The sequence below is a fragment of the Oncorhynchus gorbuscha genome, unplaced genomic scaffold (genome assembly GCF_021184085.1).
Source record: "Oncorhynchus gorbuscha isolate QuinsamMale2020 ecotype Even-year unplaced genomic scaffold, OgorEven_v1.0 Un_scaffold_666, whole genome shotgun sequence".
Taxonomy (NCBI): domain Eukaryota; kingdom Metazoa; phylum Chordata; class Actinopteri; order Salmoniformes; family Salmonidae; genus Oncorhynchus; species Oncorhynchus gorbuscha.
This window is the reverse complement of record NW_025745759.1, coordinates 71,051-85,528: the sequence shown is the minus strand read 5'-3', so window position 1 is coordinate 85,528 and position 14,478 is coordinate 71,051. Positions and strand designations below refer to the sequence as shown.

Genomic DNA, 14,478 nt, shown 5'->3' with positions numbered 1-14,478 from the left:
ACGGGATGGGTGTCCTGTTCTGATTGTAAACGGGATGGGTGTTCTGATTGTAAACGGGATGGGTGTTCTGATTGTAAACGGGATGGGTGTCCTGATTGTAAACGGGATGGATGTTCTGATTCTAAATGGGATGGATGGATGTTCTGATTCTAAATGGGATGGATGGATGTTCTGATTCTAAATGGGATGGATGGATGTTCTGATTCTCAATGGGATGGATGTTCTGATTCTCAATGGGATGGATGTTCTGATTCTCAATGGGATGGATGTTCTGTTCTGATTCTCAATGGGATGGGTGCCCTGTTCTGATTCTAAACGGGGTGGATGTCCTGTTCTGATTCTAAACGAGATGGATGTCCTGTTCTGATTCTAAATGGGATGTCTTGTTCTGATTCTAAATGGGATGGATGTCCTGTTCTGATTCTAAATGGGATGTCCTGTTCTGATTCTAAATGGGATGTCCTGTTCTGATTCTAAATGGGATGTCCTGTTCTGATTCTAAATGGGATGTCCTGTTCTGATTCTAAATGGGATGTCCTGTTCTGATTCTAAATGGGATGTCTTGTTCTGATTCTAAATGGGATGGATGTCCTGTTCTGATTCTAAATGGGATGGATGTTCTGATTCTAAATGGGATGGATGGATGTTCTGATTCTAAATGGAATAGATGTTCTGATTCTCAATGGGATGGATGTTCTGATTCTCAATGGGATGGATGTTCTGATTCTCAATGGGATGGATGTTCTGTTCTGATTCTCAATGGGATGGATGTTCTGTTCTGATTCTCAATGGGATGGGTGCCCTGTTCTGATTCTAAACGGGGTGGATGTCCTGTTCTGATTCTAAACGGGGTGGATGTCCTGTTCTGATTCTAAACGAGGTGGATGTCCTGTTCTGATTCTAAATGGGATGTCTTGTTCTGATTCTAAATGGGATGGATGTCCTGTTCTGATTCTAAATGGGATGGATGTCCTGTTCTGATTCTAAATGGGATGGATGTCCTGTTCTGATTCTAAATGGGATGTCCTGTTCTGATTCTAAATGGGATGGATGTCCTGTTCTGATTCTAAATGGGATGTCTTGTTCTGATTCTAAATGGGATGGATGTCCTGTTCTGATTCTAAATGGGATGGATGTCCTGTTCTGATTCTAAATGGGATGTCTTGTTCTGATTCTAAATGGGATGGATGTCCTGTTCTGATTCTAAATGGGATGTCCTGTTCTGATTCTAAATGGGAGGGATGTTCTGATTCTAAATGGGAGGGATGTCCTGTTCTGATTCTAAATGGGATGGGTGTCCTGTTCTGATTCTAAACGAGGTGGATGTCCTGTTCTGATTCTAAATGGGATGTCTTGTTCTGATTCTAAATGGGATGGATGTCCTGTTCTGATTCTAAATGGGATGGATGTCCTGTTCTGATTCTAAATGGGATGTCCTGTTCTGATTCTAAATGGGATGGATGTCCTGTTCTGATTCTAAATGGGATGTCTTGTTCTGATTCTAAATGGGATGGATGTCCTGTTCTGATTCTAAATGGGATGGATGTCCTGTTCTGATTCTAAATGGGATGGATGTCCTGTTCTGATTCTAAATGGGATGTCTTGTTCTGATTCTAAATGGGATGGATGTCCTGTTCTGATTCTAAATGGGAGGGATGTTCTGATTCTAAATGGGAGGGATGTTCTGTTCTGATTCTAAATGGGATGGATGTCCTGTTCTGATTCTAAATGGGATGGATGTCCTGTTCTGATTCTAAATGGGATGTCTTGTTCTGTTTCTAAATGGGATGGATGTCCTGTTCTGATTCTAAATGGGATGGATGTCCTGTTCTGATTCTAAATGGGATGTCCTGTTCTGATTCTAAATGGGAGGGATGTTCTGATTCTAAACAGGGTGGTTGTCCTGTTTTGATTCTAAACGGGATGGATGTCCTGTTCTGATTCTATATGGGATGGATGTCCTGTTCTGATTCTATATGGGATGGATGTCCTGTTCTGATTCTATATGGGATGGATGTCCTGTTCTGATTCTATATGGGATGGATGTCCTGTTCTGATTCTATATGGGAGGGATGTTCTGATTCTAAATGGGGTGGTTGTCCTGTTTTGATTCTAAATGGGATGGATGTCCTGTTCTGATTCTAAATGGGATGTCTTGTTCTGATTCTAAATGGGATGTCTTGTTCTGATTCTAAATGGGATGTCTTGTTCTGATTCTAAATGGGAGGGATGTTCTGATTCTAAACGGGGTGGTTGTCCTGTTTTGATTCTAAATGGGATGGATGTCCTGTTCTGATTCTATATGGGATGGATGTCCTGTTCTGATTCTATATGGGATGGATGTCCTGTTCTGATTCTATATGGGATGGATGTCCTGTTCTGATTCTAAATGGGATGTCTTGTTCTGATTCTAAATGGGAGGGATGTTCTGATTCTAAACGGGGTGGTTGTCCTGTTTTGATTCTAAATGGGATGGATGTCCTGTTCTGATTCTATATGGGATGGATGTCCTGTTCTGATTCTATATGGGATGGATGTCCTGTTCTGATTCTATATGGGATGGATGTCCTGTTCTGATTCTATATGGGATGGATGTCCTGTTCTGATTCTATATGGGATCGATGTCCTGTTCTGATTCTAAATGGGAGGGATGTTCTGATTCTAAATGGGGTGGTTGTCCTGTTCTGATTCTAAACGGGGTGGTTGTCCTGTTTTGATTCTAAATGGGATGGATGTCCTGTTTTGATTCTAAATGGGATGGATGTCCTGTTCTGATTCTAAATGGGATGTCTTGTTCTGATTCTAAATGGGATGTCTTGTTCTGATTCTAAATGGGAGGGATGTTCTGATTCTAAATGGGATGTCTTGTTCTGATTCTAAATGGGAGGGATGTTCTGATTCTAAATGGGAGGGATGTTCTGATTCTAAATGGGAGGGATGTTCTGATTCTAAATGGGAGGGATGTTCTGATTCTAAATGGGAGGGATGTTCTGATTCTAAATGGGAGGGATGTTCTGATTCTAAATGGGAGGGATGTTCTGATTCTAAATGGGAGGGATGTTCTGATTCTAAATGGGAGGGATGTTCTGATTCTTAAATGGGAGGGATGTTCTGATTCTAAACTGGGTGGTTGTCCTGTTTTGATTCTAAACTGGGTGGTTGTCCTGTTTTGATTCTAAACTGGGTGGTTGTCCTGTTTTGATTCTAAACTGGGTGGTTGTCCTGTTTTGATTCTAAACTGGGTGGTTGTCCTGTTTTGATTCTAAACTGGGTGGTTGTCCTGTTTTGATTCTAAACTGGGTGGTTGTCCTGTTTTGATTCTAAACTGGGTGGTTGTCCTGTTTTGATTCTAAACTGGGTGGTTGTCCTGTTTTGATTCTAAACTGGGTGGTTGTCCTGTTTTGATTCTAAACTGGGTGGTTGTCCTGTTTTGATTCTAAACTGGGTGGTTGTCCTGTTTTGATTCTAAACTGGGTGGTTGTCCTGTTTTGATTCTAAACTGGGTGGTTGTCCTGTTTTGATTCTAAACTGGGTGGTTGTCCTGTTTTGATTCTAAACTGGGTGGTTGTCCTGTTCTGATTCTAAACTGGGATGGATGTCCTGTTTTGATTCTAAATGGGATGAATGTTCTGTTTTGATTCTGAATGGGATGGATGTTTTGATTCTAAATTGGATGTATGTCCTGATTCTAAATCACTGGTTATATCAAGAGGCATTCAGCCATAGCATAATTAATAACACATAATTCAGCTAACCAACCTTAGCATAGGTAGCTAGCTACTGTACTTCTGTACAATCGTTCAAAGCTGTGCGAATAGTGTGATTGGGTTAGGTTAAGATTAGCATAGTGTGATGAGGTTAGGTTAAGGTTAGCATAGTGTGATTAGGTTAGCATAGTGTGATTGGGTTAGGTTAAGATTAGCATAGTGTGATTGGGTTAATGGGATTAGGTTAGGTTAAGGTTAGCATTGTGTGATTGGGTTAGGTTAAGGTTAGCATTCTGTGATTAGGTTAAGGTTAGCATAGTGTAATTGGGTTACGTTAAGGTTAGCATAGTGTGTTTGCACACACAACAATATAGACCAACAACACTATATAACTGCAGCTGTCACTGAGTGCAGTGTCCATGCAGAAACACGTGGTTGGGTTAAGGTCAGTGTCCATGCAGAAACACGTGATTGGGTTTGGTTAGTGTCCATGCAGGAACACGTGGTTGGGTTAAGGTCAGGGTCCATGCAGAAACACGTGATTGGGTTTGGTCAGTGTCCATGCGGAAACACGTGATTGGGTTGGGTTAAACGCGTGATTGGGTTAGGTCAGTGTCCATGCAGGAACACGTGATTGGGTTAGGTCAGTGTCCATGTGGAAACACGTGATTGGGTTTGGTTAGGGTCCATGCAGATGCACGTGATTGGGTTTGGTTAGGGTCCATGCGGAAACACGTGATTGGGCTAGGTCAGTGTCCATGCGGAAACCCGTGATTGGGTTTGGTCAGTGTCCATGCGGAAACACGTGATTGGGTTGGGTTAAGGTCAGTGTCCATGTGGAAACACGTGGTTGTGTTGGGTTAGGGTCCATGCGGAAACACGTGATTGGGTTTGGTTAGGGTCCATGCGGAAACACGTGATTGGGTTTGGTTAGGGTCCATGCGGAAACACGTGATTGGGCTAGGTCAGTGTCCATGCAGAAACCAGTGCACTTAAAGAGGGCGGTGAATGGAGATGTGATTAAAGGTGTACAAAATAAAATATGGCATAGAAAATGTAATGTGTTAACTTTGACAGCCCTAATTGTAACACACATGTTGCAAACTTTAAAGACTCAACATATGCAAGAACATTCATATCGACCACACGGTGGCGCTATAACAGGCACATGTTTATCTCTTGATCGGTTTGACTCGGTGATGAAATTTGGCACACATGCTCAGGGATATGAGTCTAGCTAACCCACATAATATCTTAGACACCTTTGGCCCGATTTTGGATGAATGATGCATCTTGCTATGGAGATACAGCATTTTAAAATCCCACTGATTGGCCCAAGGGGGGGGCTTGCATCATTCATGGGGATGACTTGTTTACTGTGTCCTTGTTGGATATTAATGTTCCTGATGTTTAAATGTGGAATATTTCCCACTTTAGGCAGAGCAGTGTAATGTCCAGTTGAACCTGTGCTAACCCTGTGTTGTCTTCATCAGGGTGTCTGAACGACAGCGTGCGTCTCAGTGTGGTTTCGGCCCCAGTGGCGGTGTTGGGGTACAGTGGCCTGAAGACCCAGAGGAGAGACCGAGGGAGGGGAGGGCACCGGAGAGGAGGCCTACATCTACTACACAGTCTGACTGAGGGGGGTAGACACGTCAGAGGACAGACGGACAACTCCAGCAAACTGAAGACAGAAAGTAGCAGACCCAGAATAGAGGGTAGGAGGAGCCTGAAGGAGGCCCCAGAACCTGAGCAGCAGCAGAAGAGCATTAGCAGGAGGAGGAGAGAGGAGGACCAGGGAAGGGTGGATAGGAGGAGGAGAGGAGAGAAGGAACAGGGAATGGAGGAGAGGACAAGAGAGGACAATGGAACAGAGAGGAGAGGAGGAGAGGAAAGCTCTCCAATCAAAGCCAAAACCAGACTGGGGTCAAAGGCCAGTGAGAAACCAGCCAGTAGGGTCAGTGATATGACTGATGCTAAACCAGCCAATAGAATGAGTGAAGCTAGGGTTAGGTTAACTAGGATCAAGGTTCATCATGTGACTGAGGCTAGGGTCAGGTTAACGAGGGTTAGGGTTACTGATCATGTGACTGAAGTGAAGGGAAGGAAGGTGAGGCTCAGCGGAACAGACAGCCAATCTGATCCTAGAGACACCAATGTATCCATGACAACCAAACACAACAGTTGGCTGGCCAGTGGGCCTGGTGGAAGCCATCTTAAGAACTGGGGTAAGTTCAGAATCCCGAAGAGGAGCGAGAGGCCAAAGGAGGAGCCATCAAACCCCAACCCCCCACAGCGCAGGCCACTGCACAGTGAGCTGTCGTACCCCAGGAGACGACTCCGTACAGAGAGCGATGGGTACTCTTCTGCTAATTCTGAAACTCCGCCCAGTGGGCTGGACATGAAGGCATGTCACGCCCACCAGCTGAGGGGTGGGGCCTATGGCTCTGACATCATCCACCAAGGGGTTCTAGCCTCCTGATGACATCATCCTGCTGAGATGCAACACTTGAAACAAACAGCACCATGTTTATAGAAAATGAAGCTAGCCCAAGGTTGCTTTTTATAATCAAATTTACAGAACTGATATTTATTTTATCATTTGTAAGGTTGTATATATTTTCAATTGTTATCAATAAAAAGTTAAGATTATTTTTCAGTGAATGTATTATAACAATTAACTCTAGACATGCTCATAGCCTCAACAAAATCACACCTGACAACTGTTTTTGTTGAAGCATAAGCCATGTATTTAATTTGTAGTTTGGAAATCACATTATAGCACTTGCAAAAGAATGGTCAAGCATTAATGATTAGTAGAAAATGAATGGAAATTTAACCTGAAACCATACAATGAGTCAGAATAATATTTCTAGAAACCCTTGAACCAACAGGGGCTGATGCTGTGGAGGTGTTTGGGTATTGAACTAGATAAACACTAACCTTCCTGACAATGTCTAAGCGATCGCTGATTGGTGGGATCGACGTTTAAAGAATTTCTGATTGAGTGGACAAATGCTGCCTCCAATAACACTGACCTTCAGCGGTACGGTTTGAATAGAACCCCATGAGCAGGGCGGGTCTGATCTATGACCTGTCAAGGCAAAACAGCCCAGAGCTTAAGACTGAAACCACCTTTTATTATTAGTGTTTGCACTAAAGACAGGATGGCTGGGCTTGGAATAAATTATTTTTACAGAAAAATATTTTGTACCATTGACGGCTGCATCATTGTTATGACCAGTTCTGTCATGTCAAATAAATTCACTCTTAAACACCTCAATGTGTTTCCTGGACAGGTTAAGGGATCTAGAATCAGCTGTCATTAGACAATGTGTAAATGTTCCAGACTTTTCTCCAGCAGATCGTGGACCACAGTCCTCTTTATTCCGGTATTGAGGTCAGCAGCGACGTGATGGCGTTTCAGCTCTAATAACTCTGAACAGGTGGGCATCACATTACTCAAATGAAAACAATATGCAGTACTTGCCTATAGTAAACAGAAGTCAAGACTTATCCATAGTGCCTTATGATAAAAAGTTTCAACCTGGTACTAACAATATTCCAGTATTTTCGTTTTGGTCTTTCATATACATACACATATATACACACACACACACAAAAAAACTACTGGGGAGAGGAATGATGAGACTAATGTTGAATCTGTCCGAGGTGCCATGTTGTCTTTGTGCTTTCTACCACAGTGCAGACGAGTTACAGACAAACACAGCAGGTACAAGCTGAGTGGAAGGACCCGATTGGTTGAATGAGCTGTTGAGAAAGTCCCTGATGAGAGAGACGTACAGTGCTGTCAGTCATATTGAAAACATTATTATGGAGTTGGGTCATGTTCTGCTGCAGGTCTGCCTCTTGGAGCGTTTAGAGGCACCTAGTCAGTCCGCTCCAGGTCAGGGGTCATCATGCTCCTGGCAGCAGAGTTGGGTCATGTTCTGCTGCAGCTCTGCCTCTTGGAGCGTTTAGAGGCACCTGATCAGTCAGTCCGCTCCAGGTCAGGGGTCATCGTGCTCCTGGCAGCAGAGTTGTCCGGTGTGCAGCCAGGGCCGTAGTGCCCCCTCCTGGTGGTTCTTGCAGAATGAGTTGGGGCACAGCTGGCAGAAGGCCTCAGATGGCTTCCCACACACGTCACAGTGGTGCCACGGGCAGTCCCAACGCCCTGAAATATAAACATACACTGAACAAAAATATAAAATGCAACATGTAGTGTTTTTTCATGAGCTGAAATATATAAAACAACCCTGAAATGTTATATTCAAAAACCTTATTGTCAATGTTGTTTGCATTTCTCCTTTGCCAAGATAATCCATCCACCTGACAGGTGTGGCATATCATGATCATTACACTTGTGCTGGGGACAATAAAAGGTCACAAATAGTGCTGAGGAGTATTTCTGTCTGTAATAAAAGCCATTTTGTGGGTAAAAACTGATTCTGATTGGCCGGGCAGACCTTTCACCTAACTGGGTGGGTCCATGCCCAGTCACGGCTGCTCCCGGGCCCAGTCACGGCTGCTCCCGGGCCCAGTCACGGCTGCTCCCGGGCCCAGTCACGGCTGCTCCCGGGCCCAGTCACGGCTGCTCCCGGGCCCAGTCACGGCTGCTCCCGGGCCCAGTCACGGCTGCTCCCGGGCCCAGTCACGGCTGCTCCCGGGCCCAGTCACGGCTGCTCCCGGGCCCAGTCACGGCTGCTCCCCTGCCCAGTCACGGCTGCTCCCCTGCCCAATCAAGGCTGCTCCCCTGCCCAATCAAGGCTGCTCCCCTGCCCAATCAAGGCTGCTCCCCTGCCCAATCAAGGCTGCTCCCCTGTCCAATCAAGGCTGCTCCCCTGTCCAATCATGGCTGCTCCCCTGCCCAGTCATGGCTGCTCCCCTGCCCAGTCATGGCTGCTCCCCTGCCCAGTCATGGCTGCTCCCCTGCCCAGTCATGGCTGCTCCCCTGCCCAGTCATGGCTGCTCCCCTGCCCAGTCATGTTAAATCTATAGATTATAGCCCAATTAATTTATTTCAACTGACTGATTTGCTTCTATGAACTATAACTCAGTAAAATCTTTCAAGTTGTTGGATTTATATTTTTGTTCAGCATATACACTACCGTTCAAAAGTTTGGGGTCACTTAGAAATGTCCTTGTCTATTAAAATAATATTGATTGATCAGAAATACAGTGTAGACATTGTTAATGTTGTAAATGACTTGTAGCTGGAAACTGCAGATGTTTTAATAGAATATGTACAGAGGCCCATTATCAGCAACCATCACTCCTGTTTTCCAATGGCACGTTGTATTGGCCTTTTAAAGTGATTAACTTGGATTTGCTAATTGATCATTAGAAAACCCTTTTGCAATTATGTTAGCTGAAAACTTTTCTGGCATCTTTAAATCAGGATAAAAAGAACTTTCTTCTGCAACTCGTCAGTCTGTTCTTGTTCTGAGAAAGAAAGGCTATTCCATGCGAGAAATTGCCAAGAAACTGAAGATCTCGTACAACGCCTGGCTTCTACTCCCTTCACAGAACGGCGCAAACTCTAACCAGAATAGAAAGAGAGGGAGGCCCCGGTGCACAACTGAGCAGGTCAAGTACATTAGTGTGTCTATTTTGAGAAACAGACCCCTTAAGTCCTCAACTGGCAGATTCGCAAAACACCAGTCGTCGCGTCAACAGTGAAGAGGCGACTCCGGGATTCTGGCCTTCTAGGCAGTTGCAAAGAAAAAGCCATATCTCAGACTGGCCAATAAAAATAAGAGATTAAGATGGGCAATAGAACACAGACATTGGACAGAGGAACTCTGCCTAGAAGGTCAGCATCCCAGAGTCGCCCCTTCACTGTTGACGTTGAGACTGGTGTTTTGTGGGTACTATTTAATGAAGCTGCCAGTTAAGGACTTGTGAGGTGTCTCTTTCTCAAACTAGACACTGATGTACTTGTCCTCTTGCTCATTTGTGCACCGGGGCCTCCCACTCTCTTTTCTGGCTAGAGACAGTTTGAGCTGTTCTGTGAAGGGAGTAGTACACAGCGTTTCTCATAAGAATAGTGACAAGTTTCAGATTAAAGTTATTTGTTTCTGGCCATTTTGAGCCTGTAATCAAACCCACAAATGCTGGTGCTCCAAATACTCAAATTGTCTAAAGGCCAGTTTTATTACTTCTTTAAATCAGGACAGTTTTCAGCTAAGATAACATAATTGCAAAAATGTTTTCTAATGATCAATTAGCCTTTTAAATGATACACTTGGATTAGCTAACACAATATGCCATTGGAACACAGGACTGATAATGGGCCTTTACGCCTATGTAGATATTTCATTAAAAACAAATCTTCCGTTTCCAGCTACAATAGTAATTTACAACGTCTACACTGTATTTCTGGTCAATTTGTTTTTTTTTAATTGACAAAAAATTGTGCTTTTCTTTCAGAAACAAGGACGTTTCTAAGTGACCAGTATTACAATCGGAAAGTATTCAGACCGTGACACTTACGTTACAGCCTTATTCTGAAATGGATTAAAAAAGTTCCTCAATCTACAATACACAATACCCCATAATGACATCACAACACCCCATAATGACAAAGCAAAAACAAGTAGACATTCTTCCAAATATATTAAAAATAAACTGAAATATCTATTTACAAATATTCAGACCCTTTTCTCAGTCCATTTACATTTAAGTCATTTAGCAGACGCTCTTATCCAGAGCCACTTACAAATTGGTGCATTCACCTTATGACATCCAGTGGAACAGCCACTTTACAATAGTACATCTAAATCTTTGTTGAAGCACCTTTGGCAACGATTAGAGCCTGGACTCATGATGCTACAAGCTTGGCACACCTGTATTTGGAGAGTTTCTCCCATTCTTCTCTGCAGATGCTCTGTCAGGTTGGATGGGGAGTGTTGGTCCAGAGATGTTCGATCGGGTTCAAGTCTGGGCTCTGACTGGGCCACTCAAGTTTATTCAGACTTGTCCCGAAGCCACTCCTGCGTTGTTTTGGCTGTGTGCTTAGGGTTGTTGTCCTGTTGGAAGGTAAACCTTCTCTCTGGAGCAGGCTTTCATCAAGCATCTCTGTACTTTGTTCCGCTAATCTCTCCTTCAAATCCTGACTAGTCTCCAGTCCCTGCCGCTGAAAAACATCCACACAGCATGATGCTGCCACCATTATGCTTCACCGTAGAGATGGTGCCAGGTTTCCTCCAGACGTGACACTTGGCATTCAGGACAAAGAGTTCAATCTTGGTTTCATCAGACCAGAGAATCTTGTTTCTGATGGTCAGACTCCTTTAGGTGCCTTTTGGCAAATTCCAAGCAGGCAGTCACGTGCCTTTTACTGAGGAGAGGTTTCCATCTGGCCATTCTACCATAAAGGCCTGATTGTCGGAGTGCTGTAGAGATGGGAGAACCTTCCAGAAGTACAGCCATCTCTAAAGAGGAACTCTGTCTGAGTGACCATCGGGTTCTTGGTCACCTCCCTGACCAAGGCCTTGGTGTTTCCAAGCTTCCATTTAAGACTGATGGAGGCCACGGTCTTCTTGGGGACCTTCAATGCTGCAGAAATGTTTTGGTTGAAAGAGAACGCCAAGAGTGTGCAAAGTTGAAGAACTTCAAATATAAAATATATTTTGATTTGTTTAACACTTTTTTTGGTTACTACATGATTCCATGTGTGTTATTTAATAGTTTTGATGTCAACACTTATTCTACAATGTAGAAAATAGTAAACATACAGAAAAACCCTGGAATAAGTAGGTGTCCAAACCTTTGATTGGTACTGTACACAGTCCCAGCGCCCTGAAATATAATATACACAACATTAGAATATCCATCTATCCAGAGTTAGAAGTTTGGGTCTACCAAAGGGTCTCTTGGTGCGGTCCAGGCAGTAGAGGTGGAAGGCCTTGGTGCAGCTCTTCTTGTCACACAGAACCAGCTGCCCTCCGTCTCCACAGCGGAAACACTCGTCCTCAGACTCCTTCCCCTCGTTCCGCGTCCGACGCTTCTTCACTTTCTTCTTGGCTTTCTTGGGCTCCGCGGCCTGGAAACCGGAGGCCTGGACAGGAAACAACAGTCAGATGTCTGGACAGGACACAACAGTCAGTCAGTCAGTCAGAGGCCTGGACAGGACACAACAGTCAGTCAGAGGCCTGGACAGGACACAACAGTCAGAGGCCTGGACAGGACACAACAGTCAGTCAGAGGCCTGGACAGGACACAACAGTCAGTCAGAGGCCTGGACAGGACACAACAGTCAGAGGTCTGGACAGGACACAACAGTCAGAGGTCTGGACAGGACACAACAGTCAGAGGTCTGGACAGGACACAACAGTCAGAGGTCTGGACAGGACACAACAGTCAGTCAGTCAGAGGCCTGGACAGGACACAACAGTCAGTCAGAGGCCTGGACAGGACACAACAGTCAGAGGTCTGGACAGGACACAACAGTCAGTCAGTCAGAGGCCTGGACAGGAAACAACAGTCAGAGATGACCCCGTGGAACAGATGGAACTCTTGAGGTCCATCTTTTATAAAGTATGGATGTTCAAAATCTACTCGTCTTTTCTGTATGTACCAAGAGAAGCCAACTCACCTTTGGCCGGTCTCCAAGGAAACCACTACAGTTGGGAGCCCCACAGCGACACACAGTCTTCTCGTTACCAAGGCAATCCAGGTTGTAGTTGAAGGTGAGCTCTGTCCCTGTATACCACAACAATAGAATATTACCACAACTAACCCTGACATTATGTCAATAAACCAAACAGCATTAGACGTCTCTAACCACACAAGTCATTGAGTAAAGTATTTTACAATAATGACCGAACCAAGGAGATGGTTGACTCTCACCAGCAGGGATGTCACATACAGCGAAGAGCCCAACCCTGGTATCTCCGTTCACCGTCCATTTCTGCGTCTCACAGTTGGGCTGGCAGCTGTGGTTCATGAAGCGGGAGTAGTTCCCTTTAGGGCCGGCGTCTATAATCCGATCCTGGAAACACAGGTCAGGCTGGTGAAGAGGTATGCAGTAACAGATGAAGATTGATACAGCTGTAGATGTGTAGTATTGAAGTAGAGCTACAGCTATAGATGTGTAGTATTGAAGTAGAGCTACAGATGTGTAGTATTGAAGTAGAGCTACAGATGTGTAGTATTGAAGTGGAGCTACAGATGTGTAGTATTACAGTAGAGCTACAGATGTGTAGTATTAAAGTGGAGCTACAGATGTGTAGTATTAAAGTGGAGCTACAGATGTGTAGTATTAAAGTAGAGCTACAGCTGTGTAGTATTGAAGTAGAGCTACAGATGTGTAGTATTAAAGTGGAGCTACAGATGTGTAGTATTGAAGTGGAGCTACAGAGGTGTAGTATTGAAGTGGAGCTACAGATGTGTAGTATTGAAGTGGAGCTACAGATGTGTAGTATTGAAGTAGAGCTACAGTTACAGATGTGTAGTATTGAAGTAGAGCTACAGTTACAGATGTGTAGTATTGAAGTAGAGCTACAGCTACAGATGTGTAGTATTGAAGTGGAGCTACAGCTACAGATGTGTAGTATTGAAGTGGAGCTACAGCTACAGATGTGTAGTATTGAAGTGGAGCTACAGCTACAGATGTGTAGTATTGAAGTAGAGCTACAGCTACAGATGTGTAGTATTGAAGTAGAGCTACAGCTACAGCTGTGTAGTATTGAAGTAGAGCTACAGCTATAGATGTGTAGTATTGAAGTGGAGCTACAGCTATAGATGTGTAGTATTGAAGTGGAGCTACAGTTACAGATGTGTAGTATTGAAGTAGAGCTACAGATGTGTAGTATTGAAGTAGAGCTACAGATGTGTAGTATTAAAGTGGAGCTACAGATGTGTAGTATTAAAGTGGAGCTACAGATGTGTAGTATTAAAGTGGAGCTACAGATGTGTAGTATTAAAGTAGAGCTACAGCTGTGTAGTATTAAAGTGGAGCTACAGATGTGTAGTATTAAAGTGGAGCTACAGAGGTGTAGTATTGAAGTGGAGCTACAGATGTGTAGTATTGAAGTGGAGCTACAGATGTGTAGTATTGAAGTGGAGCTACAGATGTGTAGTATTGAAGTAGAGCTACAGATGTGTAGTATTACAGTAGAGCTACAGATGTGTAGTATTGAAGTGGAGCTACAGATGTGTAGTATTACAGTAGAGCTACAGATGTGTAGTATTAAAGTGGAGCTACAGATGTGTAGTATTAAAGTGGAGCTACAGATGTGTAGTATTACAGTAGAGCTACAGATGTGTAGTATTAAAGTGGAGCTACAGATGTGTAGTATTAAAGTAGAGCTACAGCTGTGTAGTATTGAAGTAGAGCTACAGATGTGTAGTATTAAAGTGGAGCTACAGATGTGTAGTATTAAAGTGGAGCTACAGATGTGTAGTATTGAAGTAGAGCTACAGCTACAGCTGTGTAGTATTGAAGTAGAGCTACAGCTATAGATGTGTAGTATTGAAGTGGAGCTACAGCTATAGATGTGTAGTATTGAAGTGGAGCTACAGTTACAGATGTGTAGTATTGAAGTAGAGCTACAGATGTGTAGTATTGAAGTAGAGCTACAGATGTGTAGTATTGAAGTGGAGCTACAGATGTGTAGTATTGAAGTGGAGCTACAGATGTGTAGTATTGAAGTAGAGTTACAGTTACAGATGTGTAGTATTGAAGTAGAGCTACAGTTACAGATGTGTAGTATTGAAGTAGAGCTACAGTTACAGATGTGTAGTATTGAAGTGGAGCTACAGCTACAGATGT

At 43.8% G+C, this 14,478-nt stretch overlaps 2 protein-coding genes across 6 annotated transcripts in view; one reads left to right on the top strand and one right to left on the bottom strand.

Annotated features, from left to right (window-relative positions):
* jade1 (jade family PHD finger 1) overlaps positions 1-6,356 on the top strand; it is a 63,825-nt gene extending 57,469 nt beyond the window's left edge. For all 5 annotated transcript variants that reach the window (XM_046335173.1, XM_046335172.1, XM_046335175.1 and 2 more), the window contains one exon: positions 5,201-6,356. In XM_046335173.1, coding sequence (XP_046191129.1) covers positions 5,201-6,186 — 986 coding nt within the window. In that variant the 3' untranslated portion in view covers positions 6,187-6,356. The remainder of the gene's footprint in view (positions 1-5,200) is intronic.
* Positions 6,357-6,430: 74 nt separating this feature from the next.
* The window catches only part of LOC124019748 (histone-lysine N-methyltransferase NSD2-like), a 61,603-nt gene continuing 53,555 nt past the window's right edge, over positions 6,431-14,478 (bottom strand). The window contains 4 exon segments of the mRNA XM_046335169.1: positions 6,431-7,878; positions 11,568-11,763; positions 12,301-12,407; positions 12,555-12,696. Coding sequence (XP_046191125.1) covers positions 7,715-7,878; positions 11,568-11,763; positions 12,301-12,407; positions 12,555-12,696 — 609 coding nt within the window. The 3' untranslated portion in view covers positions 6,431-7,714.